Source organism: Colossoma macropomum, unplaced genomic scaffold (assembly GCF_904425465.1).
Source record: "Colossoma macropomum unplaced genomic scaffold, Colossoma_macropomum, whole genome shotgun sequence".
Classification (NCBI taxonomy): domain Eukaryota; kingdom Metazoa; phylum Chordata; class Actinopteri; order Characiformes; family Serrasalmidae; genus Colossoma; species Colossoma macropomum.
The window spans coordinates 7,196,787-7,223,513 of record NW_023494805.1 but is presented as its reverse complement, the minus strand read 5'-3'; the positions used below and the strand labels follow the sequence as shown (position 1 = coordinate 7,223,513).

Here is a 26,727-nt window from a genome sequence, read left to right as displayed (position 1 = left end):
TTAAATATTCTTCATCTTCTAGATGATGTGTGTTCATATTTTCAGGTAAAGTGGTGCGATGTTTTAAAAAAAAGCTGCAGCATGAAGTTTGGGTTTTATGTTATGTTTACGTCGCGTCTCCTTCTGTGAGTCTATTGGCCAGTTTCAAAGCAGAAATCTGATTACTGTCTGACTCATGTAGACTTGGAGTTTTCCTATTATCTGATTACTCAAGCGCGTGTAAACACGTTGATCTAATTACTGACAAAATCTGATTTTCTGCAGTTATCGGACTATTAAGTGCATGTAAACGCACTCATTGTCACTCTGTCTATCATTGTCATTCGCTCTCTCTTTCTCATTCTTGCTCACTTTCTCCTCTCTCGCTCTCTTATTCTCTCATTCTCATTTGCTTATTTTCTCGATCACTCCTCTTTCTCTCTCTCTCTCTCTCTCTCTCTCTCTCTCCCCCCCGTATCCTGCTGCCTGTCATAGACTCTTTGCCTCGTCTGCAGTTTCTCTCTTTTTCCCTTCACTGAATCAGTCTATAATTCCTCCGTGTCTCTCTGCCAGTGTTTTGTTCTGTGGCTCAGACAGAGAGATCCATCTCTATTTAGCTGGTGGAAACATGCTGTAATCTACTGCCCTGGACTTGATTTGCGCTAATTGCATAAAAAGGTGTTGGTTTTGCCCAGAGTGGTCAAACTTCATCAGAGCAGGCCTGTCTGGTCGGAATAAACCCTAGAGGCGTAGAGGAGAAGCCAGTGGTCATAAAGCAGGCTGAGCTTTAGAAGGTGAGAGGCACCGTTTTAAAATAGTAAGTCAATAATTTTATACCCGACATTAAAATAGAAATTCAGAGCAAATTGAACTGAACAGTGGACGGCGTTGTCCAGCTTTCTGTTCTGTATATTTGAGAGGTTTTTTATGGAACACTCCAGATAGGACCTGTGAATCATCTCCTGTTGCGTAACATGAATAAGCTGAGAAATGATTCCTGTGTGTTTCTCTGAAATGCACATTTTAGACATGATTGAAACACTCGTCACTCTCCACCTACTGCTGGTAAAATGTTGACAGTGAGCAGAGATTTTCGTCTCTGAACCGGAGTCCAAATCTGAAGCTGTATAAACATATTATTTATCTTTGTACCTGCCTCAAATGTTCAACTCTCACCGCCATTCGGGAGCTGTTAATTCACTTTTATGACGTCCCTTTGGCTCTCTATGTCAATTTTTGTGTGAATACACATGTGTCTTTTCGTTCATTGAATGATACAACCAGATGCTTTCTTTTCGTCTTGTCTCAAGATCTGACAAACAAGCAGGGAGCAAATCCATGACATTTTCAAGGCCCCCAGTAGTGCAAGTAGACGTAAGTAGAAAATTGTATGTAATATGTAGTTCTGCTCAGAAATGGGAGCTTAAGTCTCATGGTGGCTCGCGACTCGACTCGGCCTTGAGACTTACGACTTGTGCAACTTCCACAAACAAAAAATCCACAAACAAAACAGTTACTAGCACCAACCTTAATGCGGTAAATGCAGAAAGCCTTTTGTTTCCAACCTCATACACGTCAGTTTTGGTTGGAGTCTTTTTATTATCAGAAAGAACTCATTTTGATGGACAGAACTGAAGCTAAATGCAGTGTTTAAAGGAAAGAAGCAACTTGACGGCATGAAGGATTTAAACATTCTTCATCTTCTAGATCATGTATGTTTATATTTTCAGGTAAAGTGGCGCAATGTGTAAAAAAAAAGCTGCGGCATGAAGTTACGTTACGTTTACGTCGCGTCTCCATCTGTGAGTCTATTGGCTGGTTGTAAAGCAGAAATCTGATTACTGACTGACTTGCAGTTTTCCTATTATCTGATTACTCAAGTGTGTGTAAAAACGTTGATCGTTACTGATAATCTAGCTGACATTTTACTAAGTTACAGATCTCATTCCTTTAAAACTTGATGAAACTACAGCTGGATTAGCTGTTATGCTAGCTCGTTAGCATATATGCTCTATAAGACCAACCAACTGTTTGTCTTGCCAACTATTTATAATGGAAAGTAGCTAAAACCTGCTCGAAAAGTCACTAAATATCACTACCCTGATAGCAAGAGGATAGTGGTCCACTGTTGGCCCTCTCATGGCAAAGCTGGCAGTCCACTGGCTTTTTGCTCAGTGTTTTCCGGGCAGCCCACTGGTGTTTAAGCAGAGTATTAGATTTTTCTTCCTTCCTTTTGTTTAGTAATACTTAGTAAATTAGTTCAGTAAATAATTTTAATCCAGCTCAGTGTCAGTAACAACATTTTCTATAAAATTATTCTATATCAGGCCTAGTCATTATTTTTTTTTGCAATATTTGTCTTAGTTTATTTTCCAAAATAAAAGTCTCTGTGCATTTAAAATGTTTGAGCAGATTAAAAACTATAGAGTTGTATGCAGGACAGTAATCTAGGTGGTCCGAAGGTGGACCAGCAGTGGCAAACAGTCAACTGGGTGCCGATCTTATCCAGCCAGCGGACCGATATATGCTTGCTATCTGGGGAGATGACGTCATGCGCTAATTAGCATTGCATTGTATTTGCATTCTGCCTCGTGTCAAAAGGTGTCAGCCCTTTACATCTGTTTGCTTCTCTTTTAGTCTTTACACTCACATATACTGTATTTTAATACAGCTAAATTTCCAGTGAAGCTGTCATTTATATATTTTTCTGTTTCTGTTTTCAGACAAGCAACTCTTTTGGCTGGCTACTCCGCCACTGGCTGACTGCTAACTCACGCACCAGGAAATGCTCTTTTCTACTTTATAGCCTAATATGCTCTTCTACACATTAATTTAGATCTTACACATCTCCTTCAGATTTACAGACATGAATTTTGATTGATCCAAGAGGTTAATCAGGTGTCCTGGACCCCCCATAACCCCCTATATTTGGCACCTTGACTGAAAGTAGCAATAAACATCAGCCTCAAGCTCATAGATCTAATCATGTATCTTTAATGGAATAAAACTTTTAACACCATTTAGTGGATTTATCACGTTTGGAATCAGCTAACTGTTCACAAACACCTCAAAGTCGGAAGAATGGAAGAAAGGATTCAAATGAAGCCCCCCCCCCTAGAAAAAAACAGCATATATTGTTTTTTGGATGCTGGTATGCTGGTCAATCAGCATAACCATGTTGGGTGACCAGCTAAACCAGCATAAACCAGCTTAGACTAGCATGGAATTCATGCTGGTCTGTGCTGGTTTTTCAGCAGGGAAGCTGGTGAATATGAAGCAAATCTCAGCTTTGTGGTGAGGTATGCATTAAAACTGCCACTACCAATCAACAAATGTAAGATTTTACCTTGAAAACACACTGTTTTCCTGCTAAAGGGTCGAGATGAAGTGAGTTATGCTGTGACTGGGCTAATAATGCTAGCATAGGAGTCAAAAGATTAGCATTTATGTCTCTTTTCAAGAGTTTAGACTGACTGCTTCTTCAGTGTAAACATAAGCCTTGTGTGATCCAAAGTGGATGTTTGTGGGATTTAATATAGTACAGTACAGTAACATTGTCATTAGTTTGCTAACTAGCTAGGAAAGCAGTGCTAAAAGGCTACCTGCAGTGGAGTATGCTAGTGGCTGAGTGAAATACGCCAGTAACTGAATGAAATATGCTGGTTGCCGAGTGAGTTAAATCTGTCGGCTGAGCGGAATGACCATTTGTAAACTGTACAGGGGATTTGAATGACTTTTCTGACCAGTTGGGAAAAAGTGTGAATAAAAGAGGTGGAAACATTAGCATATCCAGATCATTACTCCACTGCATTGCTTGGGATTTTGTATAGATACACTCCATCAATAATGCTAATTTCATCATTATATAGTTGCTATATCTTGCTGATTCACTTTGCTTCACTTTTTAAGCATGACAAGCCTGAAAAACCACAATAAACAGTGATGTCTTTAAGCTCTCTCAGTGTTTGTGAGTATTTGCAGCATGTAAAGAACGAACCCTGCCAATATGGCGGAACAACCCTGTAATGCAGCAAAACTAAGCTAAAATTCTCTGCTAAAGACTCGAGACTCGATTCAGCCGCACACCCCAGAGAGTTTAGAGTCAACTCAGATGACAAGACTTGCATTAACATCTCTGGTATTGCTTTTGGTATCTTAGTGCTGTGCATAGGTGGACTTTCCACTGGGAATGAGGGGAACATGACCTTTCCACCAGTTCCTGCCACCCCTGCTTTCAAAGTTGGGTAAAGAAATAATTAAATCAGGTAGTTCTACTCATAATCCTGATGATACAAATAGAACTAATAGAATTATAGCGTGCATTGGTTGTCGAAGTGATCTGAAGTAGACTACACCACTGATGTATGGATATTTGGATGCACCCATTCCATGGTTATGCTAGTAACAAGTTCTGAGAAGACGCATCCTCACAGGTTGAACGATATCATGGTGAAGATCAAGGAGCAAAGAAATAAGGTTTCAAATCTTCAAAACTGCCAAACAGAAAAAAGTATCAAACTTCATAAAGGCTTGTCTTTCTTGGGAAACCAAAAACTCCACCCTTGGTGCAATGTGTAGAGAGGACATGTGCATAGGGGATACACAGGGATGAGGAGGACCCTTTACAAGCTGAGCTCCATCTTCTAAACATGTCCTGCTCATGAGGTCTGCCATCTGAGCTATTACATACATTTAAAAACAGAACTGGGAACTGGACTTTCCCCCCCTGTCCAATGTGTATGCGTGGAGAAGTGTAGCTATGTTGAGTCTTTGGCTGTGTTCTTGATTCAGTCAATGGGCCTGATCATCATGCGCACAGTCTTCATGGAGTAGAAGCCTCCACCGTAGTCGGCCCAGAAAATTCCATCCTGGAACTTGCTGCGATAGACTCCTCCGGAATACCACACTCCGTTCAGATTGGTCTGCCCACACGCGTTGTACCACCAGCCGCCTTTGTGGAAGTGAGCGCAGTTACCTGCCAGAGTGTTGAGAGGAGACGGGTTGACGGAGAGAGAGAGAGGGAGAGAGATTTAGAAGTCGTATGAAAACCTTGACTTCAAAGGAGAAGGGATAGAAAAATATTGGGCCTCATTCACCAAACGTTCTTAAGAAGATTTTTCTTCTTAAAGCCCACTTACGCAGTTTTACGAAGATTCTGACATTCACCAATGTTTTCTTATTTGGGATTTGCTTTTGGGTAAGAACAGAAGATACACACACTCAAGAGCACAGAGGTGAGAACAATTCTGCGATTTAAGATCACGTTTTTCTTAGGAACTTTCTCAAGAACACATAAAAGAAAAAAAATTAGGAAGATGCTGGTGAATGAGGCCCAATGTTAACGGCTGTTAAAATTATTTAACATATTTTTACATTTTGGACAGTTTCTATTGGGTCATTCATCATGAAATCTTTACACAATATAAAGTGTTTAAAACAATGATTCATGAGGTCTGAACTGTTGTTTCTATAGACTTACATTATAGTTTTGTCAGGGACAAGCCTACAACATATAGCACTATAGTGCTGCTGCAGTTTTAGTGTGTTTAGAGCTAATTTGCATACCCGTGAGACCCTGTAGCTCTGTGTTTAAGCTGCTGTTTAGATTTACAGCATTTGGCAGATACACTTATCTAGAACGATGATCATTTTTTACAGAGGTAGGTGAAAGTAGTGTTAGGAGTCTTGCCCAAGGACTCTTACTGGTGTAGTGTAGGGTGTTTAACCAGGCAGGGGGTCGAACCCCAATCGACAGGATAGAAGGCAGATACACTACACTATACCAACCACAACAGATAGAAGAAGGGTTGCTTTTAAAAGGTGAATGTGTCAATCTGGTTGTACATGCTAGTAAGTGTCATACTGGCAGCTTAGATGATGTTCATTACCATCAGCAGGAGTATGGAGGGCTTTGTTAGCCCCCACTGGCTTCCCTTAGCTTTTTCAGTTCTGTGGTGAACCACCAAGCGTTACACTCAATGCTATTAGTGTTACTAAAGCATTTCCACACCATGTTTCTAGGTCTTCCCACTTCCTTGCTGATTCTTAAAAATAAAGGTGCCAAAAATTTGTTCTTGAGAACCACCTCTGGTTCCCTAAAGCACCTTTCAGTGGATGATTCTTTAAAGAGCCATTTCTGTAAAAGTACTCCGAAGAATCTTTTAAAGTTTAAACAATCTGCAAATAATGTAGTTTCTAGAAAGAACCTTTAAACTGGTAAAAAAGAAAAAAAAAAACAAAAAAAAAAACTTTTATATAATATGAAGGTTCTTTAAACCTTAAAAGATCATATCTCCTTTTCAAATATGGTTTATTAGTGAACCAGAACTAGTTCTTCTATGGTATTATTCAAAGAAACCTTTATGGTACTTTTGTTTAGGCTGACACAATCGTGGCCATTTCTCCTGTTTAATCTGCTTTTCTCTGTTAATAACTCGATATCTCAGTGCTGTTGCTGTACTTATCTACATGTAAAGAACTTTGAAAATTCTGAGGTTTTTATTTTGTGTCACAAACTACCTTTTTGAACAAGAACACATGAATAGGCAAATTCATATTCATATTCAATAGGCAAGTCACACATCAGTCACAGTTTTGGTCTGATTAAACAAATCAGTAATCAGAGATTACTGATCTGAGCCGTGCTCTGATTGAGTTTGTGTGCTCAGTCAGAAAAAATCACATTAGAACCAATGATAAAGGAAGCCTCATCCACCTTAACAGATTAAAACGCGTTTAAGGGGCCAACACCAAACTCAGCATGCTCAGTTCAGTAGGGTTAAAAGTAACTTCATCACCAGACCAAAAACATTGTCATTTCAAAATCGTGTCATTTTTCACTTTTTTACTTTTTTTTTATGTTTTACCATTGAAGACATCAGCTGCCATTTACACTGCGTGAATATTTTATGGAGAGTTGATGAATAGAAATGATAAAAAAATCACTTTCTCCTGGGAGGTTGTCTGTGCCAAACCCTAACCCCTAAATTTAAGAAAGAAAAAAAAAAACCTTTCATTTTTTTGTATTTTTTCCAATATTTAAGATCTTTTTGCTATAATTTAGATTTAGATTTATCTTAGTTTAATTTACAGTTTATTAAAAAAAAATGTTGTCTCATGTTTTCATGTCACAAAAACAGAAAGAGTTTTAGTCTGTAGGTGGGGCCTTATTTTAGCCACACCTCTGCATTTTACAGCAGGAAGTGAGACTGCATCCCTGTCCCTTATGGCCACATGGTGAGCAGTTAGATCCCATTGTTTTAAGGTAAGTGTGTCACAAAATTTGAAAATCAGCATGTAACATTAAGAACTGTCACAAAACACATATTTTCTTCAATTAAGTAAACTTTTTTGTGTTTTAATTAAAGATGATGTGTGTACAACTGTTCAAAGCTGTGTTTGTGAGTCATGTACTGCCTAGCGTTTTTGAGTTCTGCTCAAATTATCTAAAATTGTCATTACCGAAACACATCTTTACTGCAATTGATTAAACTTTTTTTTGTGTTTTTATTAAAATATGATAATTTGTTGTGTGTACAGCTGTTCAAAGCTGCATTTGATGGTCATCTACTATCTAGCTTCTCTGAGTTCTGCTCAAATGATCGAACATTATCACTACCGAAACTGTCACTACTGAAACATTTGGTTGTATGATTGTTTTGTTAGTGACAAAATGAAACGTTCACTCATTTGTTTTAGTAAAATAAACATAATTAGGGTATAGAGTCACTCAAAGCAAAGGAAGTCAGTTAAAAGTCTGAAAAGTGTTTTCAACTCTGACTTTAAACCAGTTTGGTAGAATGACCCACGTGTGGGTCGATGATCACCTGAAAAGGCGTCCTTGTCACGGTCCAGGGTGGTGAACTGTTTGCCATTATGGCTGGTTAACGAATCCCCAGCGTTGCCTTGGTAGATGCCCAGACGCAGCCGGTACGATTCACTCTCAGGCTCCAGGTGGAAGCTGCTGTAGGCCGCGTAGACCTTCTTCTCCATCCAGTCCTGCAGCTCCACCAGCAGCTTGTAGTCGCCCTGCTTGGCCAGATTGTAAATATTGTCCAGCCCCAACCAGTGCTCGCTGTCTATGTTGCCAAAGCCTTTCTGGAACAGGATGAAAAGGAGGGAGAATTTGTTTTGAGTAGTGCTGTGTTACACAGGCTCGGAAACGGAGGCTCGTTACTGTTCGTAGGGCTTACTGACTATTTATTAGCCTCCTTTTGATGCCTGCTGAATTCGAACAGTTCTATTGGCATGCGAACAATGGGATTGGTGAAAGCTTGAGTTACATAGAAATCGCACATATAATGAAACAGCAGGAGCTCTTTGATTAACTGCTAAAGAGCTGCTTCAAAATGTTCCGTCTTTAAAGCAAATTCCTGATTTGAAAACTGCTGATGTCTCAGTCTACTCAACCTATCCTCCAACCACAAGTTTGGAATCGCGATGATACTGTTCATGTCCGTTTTGCGCAAGCGAGCCCAATTTGTGGCCAACTTCCTTCCCGGAAAATGTAGAAGTAACTGAAATCTATTGATTCAGAATGAGGTTTTCCATTAGCGATCTGAATAATGACAAATGACTTGAGGTTTCTAGAGGCCTCTTTCGCTACTGGGGGAGCTAGAAGAGCTAGCGGAGTGCTGAGAGTCAGGGTTTGGGAGAAAAATGGGGCGCCAGTTTTCTGGCAGAGCTGAACGGAACACTCAGTCAGGCATGTAAGCTTAGATAACGTCCATCTTTACCTCATAGTCTGATGCGCCTGGTAAAAATGAACCCACAGTGCCTTCCTCCTTTGTTGCCCACAGTTAGAGCAGTGAATCTCAGCTGCACAGCTTTATGATACAAGGATGTTGAAATTTATGGGAGTAAAAACAACAGGCCATTACATAAGCATATTTTTATGACTGAGTTCATTGACAGTGCTGGGAAAACTTTAAAACTTCTGGTTTCAGTGATGATTAGACTGGCAAAAATTCAGTGAGTCCTCGAATGGAAAACTAGGCCACTCCAACAACTGACGGTCAAGACAACCTCAAATCTCTCAGCAAATGGACCATCAAATCAGATGTATATTGTTACTCAGAGAGGAATTCCACCAATTTCTCTAAATGTCGGCATCATTTTATCATTAAGATGTAAATCAGAGTCATTCAGAGTGGTTTGATGTGTAATATTACATTGAAGAGAACCTTCCCAAGCCAGACATCTGAAGAGTTTAATGCCCTTAAAAGATCCCTTCACAGAAAGTTATTACATGAAATGGTTGTGAATACACTGCCTGGTGCGTGAGACAATGTTTAGGACAGTTTTGAGAAACAAAAGCATATTTTTCAAACCCATTCCCATAATTTAAAACCTATGGAGAGGCACATGCAGGGCTTTGTAAGCAGAGGTGTGGAACAAGTCACTAAGTTGCAAGTAACAAGTAAGTGTCCAGTCTTGTCACTCAAGTCCCGAATCAAGATAGTCGAGTCTCAATTCAAGTCCTGGGTCAGTACAGGCGAGTCTCAAGTCGAGTCCCAAGTCAATGTCCTAATCTTCAAGTCCTAAACAAGTTAGTCTGCATTCTTCAGCTAATTTAAGGCCGCAACACTGAATGATGGTAACAGTACTATAGCCTTTTAATGACAGCATGTTAGTAATGTGTCGCTTATCCTTCTGGGTCGCGGTGGGGTGCTGGAGCCTATCCCAGCTGTCATTGGGCGGAAGGCAGGATACACCCTGGACAGGTCACCAGTCCATCGCAGGGCAGACAGACAGACATACACAGTCACACACACACTCACACCTAGGGGCAATTTAGCGTGTCCAATCAATCTGACTGCATGTTTTTGGACTGTGGGAGGAAACCGGAGTACCCGAAGGAAACCCACGCAGACACGGGGAGAACAGGCAAACTCCACACAGAAAGGATCCTGGTCGCCCGGCCGGGAATCGAACCCAGGCCATTCTTAAATACTACCTCAGCACTAAAACTAGGTCAGCCAACTAAAAACAGACGCTAATCTGAGTTGAATTTAGAGGACGACAGAAACCAAAACGACCGAGCTGAACACAGTTTACAGAAAAGACAGCAAAGTGATGGTGAATGTACGATGCTGAAGTTGACATTTCTTCTCCAGCAGCTTCTTATTTTCCGTTCCACCTTAAATGGTGCACCAGTCACATTCTGGCACCTCACTGTTGCACCATTAAAGGTGGAACAACAAATTCCAGTATGAAGCTGGTGAATAAAAAGTCAACTTCAGCCTCGTGGTGAATGTTTTACCTGCAGAAGCTGTTAAATGCAGTCAAACAGAGACGCTGTCTTTCTTTTGTTTTGCTATCATGAGGAAAGTGGTCAGTTCACGTGGTCAGTTTCTCCTGTAGAGTTAAAGCGCTGAATGAGGGCGCATTGATGTTGCTGATGCTTTGCTTGTTTCCAGCTTATGGAGGCTTGAAATCTAACTCTTCTCTTCCAAAATGTAATAAACTGAGCATAAGTTCGATAACAGACATCTGACGACGCTGCTGTGTATCAGATTTACGGCAGGAAACAAATCCATTCGCAGGAAAAGTATCCGACTGTGTAGAGTCCCAGACTCTCACGTTGGGTCTCCGGTCTTTCCAAGTCATAAGGCTGAAGTCTGAGTCATTGGTGTTTGAGTCGATTTTCTCAAACTGAGTCTACAGTCATCAAGGGCTTATTTATTTACAATGAACCATTTAACACCAAACTACCCTGAATGACTTTGTTTATGTCTCAATGATGGAATTACTCTGGGAGATAAAAAAACACAGTGGAATTCCAGTCTAGTGAATGAGTATCTATTATTACCAGACGTGCCATGGCAATCTGTCAAGCTCTCAGAGCTCTGTGTCAAAAGATGGAGTCATAAAAACAGTCTGTTCAAATCTCAGATCAGTCCAGTATGTGGTCTGGAGAACTGAATGCAATTCAGCATAAACACCACAAACAAATTACCATAGAAAACAAAAAAGGAAGAGGAAAATCCTCTGTCAGGAGGAAACCATCCCTCTCATGTGGGAATCTTCAAGTTCTGACAGCTTTGTTTTTAATTCCCACTTTATAACTGTGGCGCACCAATCTAAGCAGAGTGCCTATTGGTGAGAGATTCCAGGTTTGATCACCAGTGATGCCACAGCTGGGAATCAAAGAGAGGTGGGTGGGATTCTCCCTCTTCCCTCATTGAACCACTCTGAATGGCTATGTTTACGTCTCAATGATTGGACTATGCATAAACTTTGAAAATTAGTTGGAATTCCCATAAAGCTGTTTGGACAGGTGGAATTTCAGTGTTTTTCGTTGCAGTTACAGTGAAAGCTTATCGCTGTTGTCAGAAGAAAACCTCGTATCTCCATTTTTGTTGTTTTTCAGTTCTTGACATAATTTGAAAGTGCCTGTTGTCCTTTGCATTGTAAATTTCATGAAGAATGGACCAAAAGAAACGGCCCAAAAGGACTTGGAAAAAAGTCTGGTTCCATTGACTTACATTAAAAGTAAAGTAGTTAGTTTCCTTTTCCTGTAAAGTTTCCATTTTGGAGATACGAGGTTTTCTTCCAACAACAGTGTTACAGTAATAAGTCAAATGCATTGCTCAGTTAATGGAGGATGAGCCTTAGAGCTCCATTTCACCTTATAACTCTCCCAGTTCCTGAAGAAGTTGACAGATCCATCCTTCCTCCTCTGGATGATGGTCCAGCCTCCGTTGTCCAGGTCGTGCTCACACCAGGCCTGGAATGGCCTCTCGGTCCCGTCCGGTTTCAGGAGGTACATCCCGCTGGTGTCGTGGCCAGCCTGTATCGCATGGAGGCAGTCACGGAAAGGACCTCGAAAACCAAGGAGAGCAGAATAATGAGAACGTGCACAGTTTAATACGCGTTTAAAAGTTGAAAGGTTTTGAAAAGAGCGGTTCATTTATAAGGAAAATGTAATTATTGTGTTTCCCGTCAGCCTTTACATCTCAGCCATTAAGTGTGTTAAAGTTAAATCTTTCATCCGGCGCAGAGGGGGAGCAGCAGACGGCCGGGCTGTAAAAACAAACATGGACGCGTTGTACTTGTGGTCTGCTTGTTTTAAAAGCTGCGCTGCCTTCTTGGCAAGGTGAACCAGCACAGATATCAGGTTCTTTGTGGTCAGTTGGACCGAGAAAGCCAAGATCTTGAAATATGTCTTTAAAAAAGTGCAAGCTCTATTTTCTTTATGGCCGAGATGTTGAAATGCATTTGGACTCCAGTTTTATGAGTAGAACTGCAGAAGGTGTAGATATTTCTGCTGATTTGTGAATTTTCTCTGAAACAGGGTCTGGTTGATTTTTACAGTGGGGAACCCTCAGGGCCTTCCAGTCCTTCAGAGGAGGCCGAATGATTTCCGGGAACTACATGTCTATAATTTTGTTTTCTTCAGTTGAATCATGTTTGAATTTAAATTCAATGTCATTGTTAAATTTCAGGTGGAAACAAAAGCTAAAATCTTTAACCACCCAGTGGAAAAATGTCCAATGAGGATATTTTTTGTGGTATCTAGATAGGCCCAATCCCATTTCTTATTTTTACCCCTACCGCTTGTTTTTGAGTGTCACCTTACAAGGGGTAGAGCTTGAAATCCTACCCTGTGAAATGGGACCCTTAAATAAAAAGAGCATTACTTCATTAACAGCTACTAGCGCTGCTCTGTAGGCAACCCTGCCAGGCTGCAGTGACAGCAGAGGAGGGTAAAGTTCAGCTCCTCACTGCTGGGCTTTAGTTACATTTAGGGCATCATATGCCTTCAAAGAGGGGGACAATTATTTATTATCGCTCACCGCTAATTCTTCAGTGATATGATGCTGAAGTCAGCTATTCTCCAGCTTCTTGTTTGAATTTTCCCGTTCCACCAAGCAGTTGTGACGTCTCAGGCGCCAGAATGTAAGTGCTGCACCATTTAAGGTGAAACGGAAAAAAATCCATACATCAGCTGGATGTCTGGTTTTTGCTTTTTTCTCCCAACACTCCATTTAGAGTCTCTGAAAAACCTCTGTTTGGAGGGCCATGTAGCCCCAACACTTCGCCCCACTCCTCTATCTCAACAAAAATCAGGACACCCTACTCCTAGAAGTGAACACGCAAAACAGAGGGGTAAGGGCTCAGTGGTAAGGTTGAGGGGTGAAATGGAATACAGCCTAGTGAGCTGTCCCATTGGTTAGGACTTCAGGAACTGGATTAAAAGCCGTACATGTTAGATTAACTATCAGCATAATTAGGAAGTGACAGTGAAATCAACCAATCACATTTTGATCTCCAATGGGTGGAACAAATTATGTGAGAAAAAAACATCAGGCTTTCTGGAAGTTCTGGATACCTGATTGTGAATAAAGGCAACAGTCCAACTTGGTTATGTTCCCCTGGGCCCCACGTTCCCCCAGTCAGTGAAATTGCAACGATAAACAGCTTGATGTTCCCATGTTCCCTCAATCATACTTCCTCAACAAGAAAGAACTGGACATAGGACCTGGGAACATAGAGCCCTGGTAATACTGGACTCTGGGAACATATAACTCTAGAAATATAAGGCCCTGGGAACACCGAACTCTGAGAACATAGAACTCTAGGAACATAAGGCCCTGGGAACATAGAACTCTAGAAACATAAGGCCCTGGGAACATAGAACTCTAGAAACATAAGGCCCTGGGAACATAGAACTCTAGGAACATAAGGCCCTGGGAACATAGAACTCTAGAAACATAAGGCCCTGGGAACATAGAACTCTAGAAACATAAGGCCCTGGGAACATAGAAGTCTGAGAATAAGGGACTCTGAGAACATAGAACTCTAGGAACATAAGGCCCTGGGAACATAGAAGTCTGAGAATAAAGGATTCTGGGAACACAGAACTCTAGAAACATAAGGCACTGGGACAATAGGACCCTGGGAATGTAGAACCCATGGAACATAAGACATGGGGAACATGGATAGGCTCCAAGAATCTCATAGGAGTGCTAGCAGAAATTAGCCATTTCACAGAGATATATGTTTAATTTGTTTCAGAATTTGTGGCCTGAAAAAAGTCACAGATTTATAGTCACTGTTTGCCAAACCACATTGTTTTCTCATAGAGAATAGTCTAACTTCTTTTATAAATGATTATTGGCTTGCTGATGATATCATTATTATTGCAATATCATCAGCAAGCCAATCAAACATCAGCAGTTGCTGAGTTGCCCCAAGTCATTCCAGCCAACACACTGAAAAGAGTATAAGCACAAGAACACCCAGTTAAGTATGAGGAAATGCCTTCTGCTACATTAAACTGGTGAAGTGATTATTAAGCCACACATGTTTAACTCATTATTCTGGTGATTGTTGTTTCTGATCTACCTTCTGAGCTGAAGTTGCCATCTGGAGGCCGTTTAGCTTCCAGCGTACTCCCAGTGGGTTCGGTGCCCGCTCTGGAACCCCTGTCCCTGGGGAAAGACCGGCTATGGTCCCTCTGGATCTCATTGGAAAAACGGGGGACATGCACTGGGATGTTCTCAGGAACAACCTGGACCAGCGGCGGGGCAAGTGGCTCCTGCCTGCGACTCCCATACACCTGCAAACACCTCTCCTCCAGAGCACCAATCAGGACGGACTGGTTATTGACCACGGAGGCGAGGGCAGAAAACCGCACCTCGAGCTCCCTGTAGCGAGCAGAGAGGCGCAGTGCCTCAGCTGTGGCGTTGAGGATGCGGCCCTCCAGCTGCGCGAGCTCCAGCGAGTTGTCTCGCTTGCGGATGATCTCGTGCAACAACTGCATGTAGAGTTGCGTGACTCGTGAGTTCATGTTGCGTGACTCCTTCCGCAGCAGCTTCATTTCGCTTACCATGTTGCCGTCCACGTCCACCACCATGCGCAGGGTGTCCATCTCACGCCTCTGCTTGGACAGCAGCTCACGCACATCCGCTATGTCCAACCGTGTCACACGGTCCTTGTCTGGAAGTGCAGGTCCGCGGCTTGCACAGATGGGTCCTGTGATCTTCTGTTCGGGGACCAGGAAAGTGTACGAGCACTTTTTAGGAAGCCCATCATCCTCCGAGGCCCTTCGTCTCCGGGACAGGCCCATGCTTTCACCCAGTACCCAGGCGCAGAAGAGTGCACACAGGCTCCAGCCGCTGGGACCCATGGCAATTTGTCTGGCTGCTGCTGGCAAAGTAAGCTGGCACTGTCACCTTAAAAAAAATAAGGTACGTGAATCATGACAGATTGTCCCTCCTCACCTTTTCATGCAGCTTTTTCCACAGGATTCAAGAGATTTTTGTACCAAGAAACATCTGTATGGAGACAAAACTGTGGTCAGTTGCAGCATACCAAGAATCTGCAATCACATCCTGGAGTTACCCCCTCCCAGACAGAGAACCCCTACCTCAGGGTATCACATCTCAGGCTAGAGCGAGTGTGGTTTAGTCCACCTCTTCTGTGGTACAGCTTTCAAATGCTATTCACCATTCTCTCACGCAAGGTGTCAAGCTTACAGAAAGTTTATACATCTGACTTTGGAGATGAGATGCTTAGCCAGAAATCAAATTTATATAATTTTGCCATACCCAAAATGTGGTCGATTAGCCAGAAAGTTTTTTAAATTACAGTACAGATGCAAAAAGTACAATACTGAAAATGATAACAGGGAACAGCAGTATAAAATACATAAACAAAAGCAAGAGAAACAGAATTGCAGGGACATATCATGCATGCTAGGATAGCAGGGTAAAAGAAGTGTAGATATAACAGGTTTTATGGGCTTTACAAGATAATACAGTCTTAGTGTTGGCCTTGTCATTAGGAGATTGTGGGTTCGATCCCTGGTGATGCTATACCATCCATGGCCAGGAGTTCAAGAGAGCACAATTGGCCTCGCTCTCTGGGTGGGGAAAGATGGCCTCCCTCTACCCCCATCACTCAGCATGATGCTGGTCAGCACAGGAGTCTGTTAGCTGACATAACAGAACCAACAGTTGGTGCCTTCCTACAAGCAGTTCAGCTGTCCAACGGCACTGCGTTAGCAGCAGTTCGAAAAGATGCAGTGGCACTTCACAGGTCTCAGAGGAAGCCTGTGCTAACCTTCGCCCTCCTAGCGCTGGTGGTATTGTGTGATTGGGGAAGTCCTAACTAGCGAGTGGGAAAAAAAAATTCAAAAATGGGTTTCAAGATAATGACATTCTGAAAAAAACAAAATTTGGATTTTGCTCAGAAAATTTTGCTGGTGTTAAAGCTGCTCTGTTTAAGTGTTTCTGTTAAAATTGTATGAAGTGGCACCACTCAGTCAGGCTAAAATATGGTAAAATATGAGAAAACATGGTCTGCGAGTCACTCAGTAAAGTCTGAAATAGTTATTTGAGGTGTAGGGTCAGATGTCATGAGAGGTTTTGGACCATATTATATGCCTTTACATATTAACCTCACATGCACAGCCTCAATAAGAAGGTCCAGCTCAATGTTTCGGTCTCAAACACAAAATCAACATTATACTGATGAAGATACGATGACAGTAGAAGATAATTCACCAAGTTCTGACTAAGTTTTCCTTGAATTCTCTTTCAACGCACTCACAATCATCAGATTCATCCACTCGGGAAAGAGGTCCAAAACACAACCCATGTTACAAAATTTTCTTCCACACAATGTGTGCAATTACACATTTCCACCAGAGAGGTCTCCAAATCCCCAAATCTCACATAGTGCAGCTTTGAAATGGTGTTTTTCCATAAAAAAGGGCAGGTTGATTACATACACTGCATTTTTTATTGAGGTCATCTAAGACAAAGAAGCAAGAGTGGTGCAGCTTAATTTTCTCTTTGAAAGATTTAAGTACTGTTTAAGCACTTTATGTACTGTTTATGTGATGGTGACAGTTTCGGTGGTCTGCCAGGTCTTGCACAGCTGTTAAAAGTGTATTTTAATATTTCTTTTCCTTATGCAAGCGAAATATTTTATGTCTCCTCATAAATATCTCAAGAAAAATGAATACATTACACTTAATCTCTGTTTTGACTTGAAGCAAAATAAATGAAATGTGGTTTCTGTATTTTGCAGAGCACTGTACATTATCAATAATAATGAAATAAAGGATTTCAGCAGCGCCGCAGCCCAGTGGTTGAGATCTTCTGTCATAAACCTCTTAACCACTTTAACATGGATGAGAAGCCCAAGCATTATGATTTGATTTGCCAGTAAACTGCTTGACCTCTCTGCTTACACGTTCCACCACAGCAAACAATCCTGCAGACTAAACATTAAGTGAACAATGAAAAACTGTTGTGTCTGTTGATGAATGTTCTACAGGATCTGCAGAGCTTAGATTTCTTTTTCTGATGTAAATGGAGGCATTTGGAAGCTGTATGTTGTCTGAAATGGAAAGAAGCAGCAGACGTATATGCATGAATAATGCATCCGCTAGGTTCTGTAATCTATTTTTGTGAGCCAGGATTGCGCACTGAGGTAAGTGGTCTTGAAGGCACAATGAAAGGCACCTGGATCATGTGTGAAAGAGCCTCGCCAATAGACGTTTTCTACCACTCGCTCGTCCAGGAGGAAGTCTAGCCAGTATCGTTGACAGCTCTTAGTTGAAAAAACAAATGAGGCAAGCACAACCGGCCAAATCCGACTCCGAGGGTGTCGGTGTAGCATGTTGGGAAAATTGCTGTAATTGTAAGCACTTGACAGATGTAGAAATGGGCCGACTGTGCAAAAAATTAGCTCCGCAGAGGCCCCCGCTCCACTTCAGAATCAGACACTGACCTGGCACGGTTAAATCATCAGCAGAATTAAGCGAAAGCCATGCGCTTATAAACAACCCGACAGAAAAAACGAGTAGCCTCTATTTAAGTGGTTTCGTGAAAATATCCAGGCCGTTCAGCTGTCTGAAAAGATATAATGGGAAAGAATTTGGTCCATTTCCCAGCCCAAAATCACGGCTGTGGTGAAACTCCCCACCTCATCATTTGTCAAAAAAAAGACAGCGACAGAGAAAAACAGGCTGATTCTGCACCTATTAGAAGTCTCAGAAAATAAATAAGCTCCCTTGTATATCAGTGTAGTCAGTGCACTTCACTTGATCAAACTTACTCACCTCACTGGCAACATTTGCATCCAAAATGGACCAACATGACCTTCAAACAGCTCTTATTTACTGTTTGGGACATTTAAGCTGCCCCATTTCTCAGCAAATCTGAATGAATTCATTAAAATGTTTCTTTGGTGGTTTATGGACACATTTCATAACACGGCTCTCCATGACATCAGTGAGGAAGTTCACAGACCATCACATCTGCAATCTGTAGTGGTATAAACAACCTTCTTCTTAGTAATATAACCTGAAAACTAAAAAAAAATTACAAAATTACTGCATAATTAAAAGGGTGAGATGTAAACAAAGTGTTTTAGAGTGTTTTCATACTGGGTCAGAACTGTTTACACTGGTGGTGATAGGAACCAGACGTCTGAAGACTGTACTGCCAGACAGACATTGTTACAATAAATGGCTACAAATACGTGACCTAATGTCTGAGACATTGTTGTGTGATAGCTTTGAGATAAGATTCTGGCCTAAAAAACATTTTTTTAACTTATTTATGGTGGAGGGGTACATGTAGGGCGTTATAAGGCCAGATACACCCCAAATAAAACACATTTTTTTGGATTTACCCCATTTTACTATCATCCACATTACAAATAAAAAGTTACAAGACACATGTAGGTTCACTAGACATTTTGGAAAGTGAATAAAATGGCTGATTGGGCCATTCTACCAAATTAGTTCAAACTGGGGTCAAACTATTTAAAAAACGATTAAGTATTTGGACCTTAGGTATTTACAAGGATTATGTTGTGATCTATTTAAACTCAAGGGATTAATTGAGAGAGTAATAAGCTAAATATATATACAAAATCATCATATATATTGTACTGTCTGTTGAAATGTGTCTGTAACAAATGCTTATCCCTAAATTTCAATATGTTTTCAAGTCACTACCGAAACACATAGACTTTCAGTCTGTGGGTGGAGACTTATTTTAGCCACGCCCCTGCATTTTAGAGCAGGAAATGAGACTGCATCCCTGTCCCTCATGGCCACATGGTGAGCTGTTAGATACAATTGGTTCGAAGTAAATGTGTCCCAAAGTCTGAAAATCAGTTTGTGAGATTATGAATTGTCACTATCGAAACACATTTTCTGCAATTTTTGGGGGTTTTAATGAATGATATGATGATGTTATGCGTGTCCAGCTGTTCAAAGCTTTGTTTGTGAATTATGTACTGGCTAGCGTTTTTTAGATCTGAGCAAAATGAGCAAAAATTGTCACAACCGAAACAGTCACTACTGAAACATTTGGTAAAGTTTTGGTGGCGTTATGATTGTTTTGGTAGTGACAAAATGAAATGTTCAATAATTTGTTTTAATAAAACAAATTTAATTAAGGTGTAGAGTCACTCAAAGCAAGTTAAAAGTCTGAAATGGGTTTTTAACTCTGACTTTGATCTGGTTTAGTGCAATAATCCATAGTAAACATTGTCACTCCTGGTTCCTATCACCACCACTGTAAAGACATCTGAGTCTGTAAGTTTCTCCACATCGAACTATTTCACTCTGAATGAGTTTGTCTCCTTTTCTAAGTGAGGCTTCTTGAACAGCTACACATCCTTTCAGACCCACAGCGCTGAGTCGTCTTCTCACAGTGGAAGGATGGACAGAAACACCTGTGGATGTTTTCAGATCTGAAGCAGCTTGATTTTCTCCTCTCTCTCAGAGATGAAAGCTTTAAGTGCTGTTTAACTGATGGGGGCAGTTTTAGTGTCTGCCAGGTCTTCCAGGTGGTTGTTAGGAGCCCCATTTTTTCTAGACCGTTCAAGAAATTTTTGAACTCCAGTTTTGGAAACTCCTGTTTTTTCACTTATTTTCCTTGACGTCCCTCTTCATTGTACAAGTGGGTTATTCAGATGTCTGAAGACTTTACTGCCGGACATGCCTAAAACCCTTTTTTTTATCCATTCTTTTTTGGCGTTCAAGCAGGTCATTATAAGGTAAGAAAGGCCCCAAAGAAAACACATTTTTTTTAGATTTATGTCTATTTTTGCCTCATCAACTATAATATCATTACATATAAAAACTTAGAAGAAGTGTAGGTTTACTGGACATTTTGGAGAGTGAATAAAATGGCTTTATGGGCCGTTTTACCAAACTGGGGTCCCACTATTGAAAAACTATTTTAAAAAATGATTAAATATTCAGACCTTAGCTTTTTACAAGGACTCGTTTTGACTGGAAATTACATCAACAAAGATAATAAATTCAACTTATATAGCGCCTTTCACAAATCCAAGGATGCTTTACATAGTCTCAAAAAATAATTAGAAGAGTAAAGAGAAAAAAGGAGGGTTTTTAGCAGAGATTTGAAGGCAGACAAAGACAAGCAATTATGAAGAGTAGGACAAAAGATGGTCTCTGACTTTTACACCGGGCTGTACGTACACCAGCAGTAGTTTATAAGACTGTAAGTACTGTAGAACTGTAACAGAAAGCAGTCCATCATTCACTGTGTTCAAAAACAAGATCGAGTGTTTTCTCCTTAGCATTGCTGAAGCAGGAAGCAGGATAGTGTAATGTGCTGGGAGTTGGGAAATGAAGGAGCAGCGATTATTCCGTCTCCAGGCGCTTAATATAGGAGTCATATTACTCTCTTAGCCTGAAAGGAGGGATGGGGGAAGAGAGAGGTGGAAGGAGAAGGGTAGGTGATTGGAAACCAAGCGTAGCTCTCTTTTTATAAACACCCTGTCGTCTGCCAGTAGCGTTCCTGCATTAATCAGACTGAGCAGGACTTTCCTCTCAGGAGCTCCGCTGTATGTGTGTGGGGGAAATTGCTTGCGTATAAAACCATCACCCAGAGCTCACAGACCTAATCCCCCCTGGAAGAACACTTACAGACTGCCTGATACCAGCCAAGACCCTCCTTCACTCACTGATCCTTCACAGATACTCCATAAGTGTTTCAAAGCTGTCACACTTTCTAAACAGTACACTCTTTAAAAAAGGGGTTCTTTAGTAATGGGAATGGTTCTATTTAGAACCATGAGTTCTATATAGAACCATTTCATGCTAAAATGGTTCTCTGCATGGTGAAAAGGGTCTTCAGATTGATGGACAATGTGTTATATACAGTTCTATATAGAACCTACCTAACATGTACACATACTGCTAGAATCAGATACCAATATGTCCACATATGCTGGTCGAGGCACCATTAGAGGCGGGTTCCAACAGCTTACCAAAGCTTTGACTGACAGCAACCAGTCAGGATTGTGATTGGATAAGTCAAACTCGCTTTCTGATTGGACCACTTCAAGCTTTCCTATTGGTCCATCAATTTGCTGTCAAAACAGTGTCAAAAATCCGTAGTTGTAAAAAGAAGTTCACACAAACAGAAACAGAGACGTGTTCTCGGATTTGTACTGTCGCACTGAAAAACTCCCACTGTGATTTTATGGTCGGGCACAGTGTAAATCATTTGAGTAGTACTGATTCACACATTCACAGCATTTCATTTACCAATGGCAATCTTTTTTACACATTCAAAAATCCTTTCTGTATATTCAACATATTTTTACGCATTTGTGAATTTGATTTATTATTATTAGTTTTTTGGTTTCATATTTGCAGATTCCAAGTTACTTGTGAATCTTGATTTTACGTGTATGTAGTCGCTCAAACACAACTGCAAATTTCAATACATTGTTTTACAAACTCAAAACCTTTTTGACCCTTTTTTGACTCCATACATCAGCTTTATATTAGCATATTCATGATCAGAGTCATGCAGTCAGCTGACACAGGCATGCACATTACACACAAGAACAGACACGGATAAAAGAGAACATGCAAACTCCACACAGAAAGGACGCTCATCGCCCGGCTGGGAATCGAACCCAGGCCCTTCTTGCTTCCTCATAACTTGGAAAGAAGCGGAGATTTGAGTGCAAATGAATCAGTTTCAGTGCATGAAATCAAGCGCCAGCGACCAACACCTCATTTACATATCATTTACATGAATCGCGCCCTAATTTATGCCGATATCTCAGCCAAAAGCCAGTAAAATGACAGCATTCAGCTGCTCGTGAGCCAATGGCTGAGTTTGAAGGTGGAGTTTGAGGTTAAGCAGTTAGTGTACTGCTCCCCCTACTGACCAAACTTGATAGTGTTAAAATTAAAACCACTGGAAAGAATAAAATGTGAAATAAACAAAACGTCTTAGTTTTTTAAGGCGGTAGAATGATTGTAGAGTGATTGTATACTGTGATTATCTTCCTAAAATGACAGATTTAAAAGCTGTATATAGACGCTTCTGCACTAGCTGTGTTTTGTATTGTTTATTTTGTTTTTTTGTGGCCGGAGTCAGTAGAATTTACAAAAGCGCAGTTTAATATGTCTTTAAATTAAAAATGGAATAATTGCAGCATCTGTTTATATCAATGTGCAGGTAAAATAAGTGCATCTACTTTTGTGGTGGATTGCCGTGTGCACAAATTATTAGTATTTTTGTTATATTCTATTTTTTTTCACGTTATCGGTATTACAGATGATAATCGTTCTGGTTATTCAAACATTTGTTTCAGGTTGTTAAACTATGAGGCTCAAATTTGCATGCACTCCTACCAGACGTGGGCTTGACGGTACAGATACGCAAAGATGAGACTCATGAGTAACAAAACTGTCAGTGAAATTAGCAGGCAATCATTTCATGGTCAGATTTTATTTGATGAATAAAGGCGAACATGACGAATCATGTTATGCATTCTTCAAAATACAGGTTTCATAAAGCAGTGGACTGAAGCCGTCACCACTTTCAATGGATAGTTCTTTATAAAATCATTGAATGGAAATAATCTTTTTAAAGTTTAGTAACACTCTACATAATGTTCTAAACTCTTTAATCCCCCTAAACCACATATCCAAGCAAGCTGTCATTGTTAAGAGAGTATTTCAGTATGACACATCCATGGTGAGTGGGTTCTACAGGGTGATGGTTTCTTCTGTTTCTCATTTTGAACTGACTGAAAAGTCACTTGGTAAAACAAAATATGTCACGTGCAAAGATTTTCTCAATTAAAGCCATGAACAGAGCTCTGGGGCTTTTCAGCGTCTGCCTGAAACCTGAGTCACGGCTCCGTTTCTAACCAAATCCATGTCTGGCTCCATCAGCAGACTACACAGCTTCAAGGCCAGTAAATGTAGCGCCTTTGACTGTTGAATGTGCTTTTCACAACAGTTAACAGAATATTGACACTACTCCAGTCAATGTACTCCGACACCAAACTCAAGGTACATCATTAATCTTACACCTTACATTAATCTCATTAATCTCACAAGTCACAGTGTTAACTAACAACAACACTGAAATGGAGTGAACTGAATCATCCTGAAATAAATTCAACTGAATCTTATCAACCGAACTGAATTGAACTCAAATAAACTGAACTGAAGTGAACTGAACTGATTTGAGTCAAATAGAACTGGTCTCAGCTGAACTGAACAAAACTGAACTGAACTGAATAGAATCCAATAGAATCAAACTGAACTGAAGTGATTTAAATCAAATGAAGTGCTGCTCTGCACTGTGCTGAACTGAACAGAACAGAATTGAATAGAACTAAAATGAAATGAACTAAATTGTTACTGAAAAATTCAGTTACTCAACTGAATAAAATGAAATGAACGGAATTGAATGGAATCAAACGGAGTTAAACTGAACGGAACTGATCTGAATCAAATGAACTGATCTGAACTGAATCAAGATGGACCGAATTTAATTAAATTGAACTGAAATGACCTGAACAAAACTGAAGTGAATTACATCTAATTCAAACTAAAATGAACTGAACTAAATTGAGTTTAAATGAAAATAAATAATCTGAGCTGAACTGAAATGACCTGAACAGAACTGAATTTAATTCAGTCTAGAACTGAACTGAACTAAGTTGAAATGAAATAAATAAACTGAATTTAATCAGATTGAACTGAAATGACGTGAACTGAATGGAGCTGAATCAAGCTGAACTGAACTAATCTGAACCACACTGACTTTCTGAACTGATCCAAACTTAACTGAACGAAATAAAATTGAACTGAAATTAAATTCATGGAATTTAACTTAACTGATTTGGAGTTGAAATGAACTGAATTATATGAACTGAATATGAATATGAAAATGAATAAATAATACACTTTAAAACACTGACAAAGAGTATAACATTTATAATAACCATGCACTGTGATTTACTGTATTGTACAGTAAATTAAGCAAGAAACACATCTTATGACTTTGGTGTACTGAATTAAACAAGAAGAAACTCTAGGAAAAGAAAACAATGCTTCCCAACATATAACGCTCTCTGGAGTGCACAACAGATGTGATACTTATAGTGTATCGTTAACACCACTGTGTCTCCAATTCACGGCAGCACATCTTGTTTACTTTAAACACAACCAGTGTGTTTACAGCAGAAGTGTGTGTCATATATGTAACACAACGATGTTCTAAATTCACACATAGTTTATTATCAATTCATTTGGTTAATAGCAAATTCATAGTTTTAACTGTTAAGACAGCATTAGAGGAAGACGGCTCTTACCTCAGTGAGCTCTTGTAGAGGAGGTTAGCTCTGCTGTTGGGTTTGCACTCAGCTTCATACATCCAGCGGCACTCTGAGCCCAGTCTGTTTAATACTGCTGATGAGGAGCTCCTCCGCTTTTTATGGCTGCGTGTGTGTGCGCTGTTCGTGAGTGCATTCAAACACCTCCATGATGCCAGAAGCAGCCGAGGCCGGCCTGAAGGCTTTGGGGTTTTCCAGTATGTGTGCTCACCATCTTAAAGTGGCTCTCCGCTGTTTAAAGAAGAATACGACTCCACCTAACATCTGCCATTTAATACTCTTCACCCACTGCCTGACTTCAGAGATCCCATACTGAGCTATTTTTTGGAAAACCACTCAAAGAGTCAGATTTCTTCTGTTTTTCATTGAGATCTGTCCAGTAAACACCACTGGGCTATGAGGGGATCACGTATTAGCTTATTCACTTAAAGCAGGACGGCCCAAAGTTTGGACCCCAGCCAAAGTTGGCCCCACGAGGATGTTTGATTTAGCCCACCCCCAAAATTTTGCCTCTGTACACAACACCGCAATGGATTTTAAATGAAGCAGTCAAGATTGAATTATAGACTTTCAGCCTCAGTTTAAAGGGTTTAAAAAAAATGTTGCATTAACAATTTAGGAAGTACAGCCATTACAGCCACCTCAAGATGCAAACCACAGGCAATAACAGAAAGATCAGATTAGACTTTGCTAGAAAATGTCTAAAAAAGCTTCCCCAGTTCTGGAACAAGTTTCTTTGGACAGATGAAATTAATTAAGTTGAGCCAGAATGATGGGAAGAGAAGAGTATGGAGAAAGAAAGGAAGGGCTCATGATCCAAAGCATACCACACCGTCTGTGAAACATGGTGGAGGTAGTGTCATGGCATGGGCATGTAAGGCTGCCAATAGAACTGGGTCATTGGTGTTTAATGGTGATGTAACTGCTAACAGAAGCAGCAGGATGAATTCGGAAGTGTACAGAGCTATACTTTCTGCTGAGGTTCAGTCAAATGCTGCAAAACCTATAGGCAAAACTGATAGTGCTTCACAGTACAGATGGATAATGACCCAAAACATACTACGAAAGCAGCCCAAGAGCTTCTTAAGACAATGAAATGGAAAGTTCTTATAGCATGTTTGATCGCAGTTTAGACTACTATTTTCAACATATGTTGTGTATTGGATGCTGGTATGATGGTCAACCAGCATGACCATGGTGGGTAAGCAACTAAAACATCACCAGACCAGCACTAGCCCAGAATAAACCAGCATCAGCAAGCTTAGATGAGCATAGAATGCCTAATAAGTCAACACCAAGTCCAAATGAAAATGAGACAGAGTCAAGCCCGAGTCTAAATGAGAGTAAGACTGGAGTCCTCTTCAAGACTAGGCCTTAATTAGTCTTCATCTCCTTCCAGCACAATTACTGGAAGAATGTGAAGGAAGGATTTTCTTTCTACAAAACAAAGCTGTATGTCCAAAAATAAATCCATCATATTCAAATCATAATAAAATACCCCTCTTCTACTTACAAACACAAATGTGGTATGGAGTGAAAGTTTCTTTAATTTAGTGCCTATTCTCAATGAATGCAACCAATATCCATTTTAAGTGAATGCAACCAATCCCCACTCTTAATAAATCCAACCAAAACTTGTTCAGAATGAATCCTCCCAACGCCTACTTGAAATTCATCCAACCAGTGCCCACTCTGAATGAATCCAACCAATACCCGCTCTGAATTAATGCAAAAATGAATTAATTCATTTCATAAAAATGAAATTCAATAATAACAGTCTATGTCTTTTCATCTTGATGGCTTAATCTACAGGGTAGTAGATCTCCAGGACCAGGATTGGGTTCTCCCTTGTTGCCTGTTCAATAAAAGAACATTCGCCTTTAAAGCAAAATATCTCGTGTTTTGTTCTATGCCAACGCCACAATATATCTATTAATCTTAAATATGTAGTCTAATGTAAACATGTAGATCAGCACCAAATGCTTTTGGGTGAAGCAGCATGGTGTATCTCTGAAAAACAATGCAGACCAGCATGCATTCAGAGCTGGTCTAAGATGGTTTATGCTGATCTGGTGCTGGTTTAGCTCGTCACTCAAC

At 40.4% G+C, this 26,727-nt stretch overlaps 1 protein-coding gene across 1 annotated transcript; it reads right to left on the bottom strand.

Annotated features, from left to right (window-relative positions):
• Positions 1–3,922: 3,922 nt before the first annotated feature.
• Positions 3,923–24,976, bottom strand: angptl1b (angiopoietin-like 1b). The gene is made up of 5 exons (XM_036597392.1): positions 24,610–24,976; positions 14,329–15,158; positions 11,609–11,802; positions 7,806–8,076; positions 3,923–4,954 (listed from the first exon to the last, which is right to left on the bottom strand). Exons 2-5 carry the CDS (start codon positions 15,110–15,112, stop codon positions 4,767–4,769), a joined length of 1,437 nt encoding a protein of 478 aa, XP_036453285.1. The 5' UTR covers positions 15,113–15,158; positions 24,610–24,976; the 3' UTR covers positions 3,923–4,766.
• Positions 24,977–26,727: the final 1,751 nt, after the last annotated feature.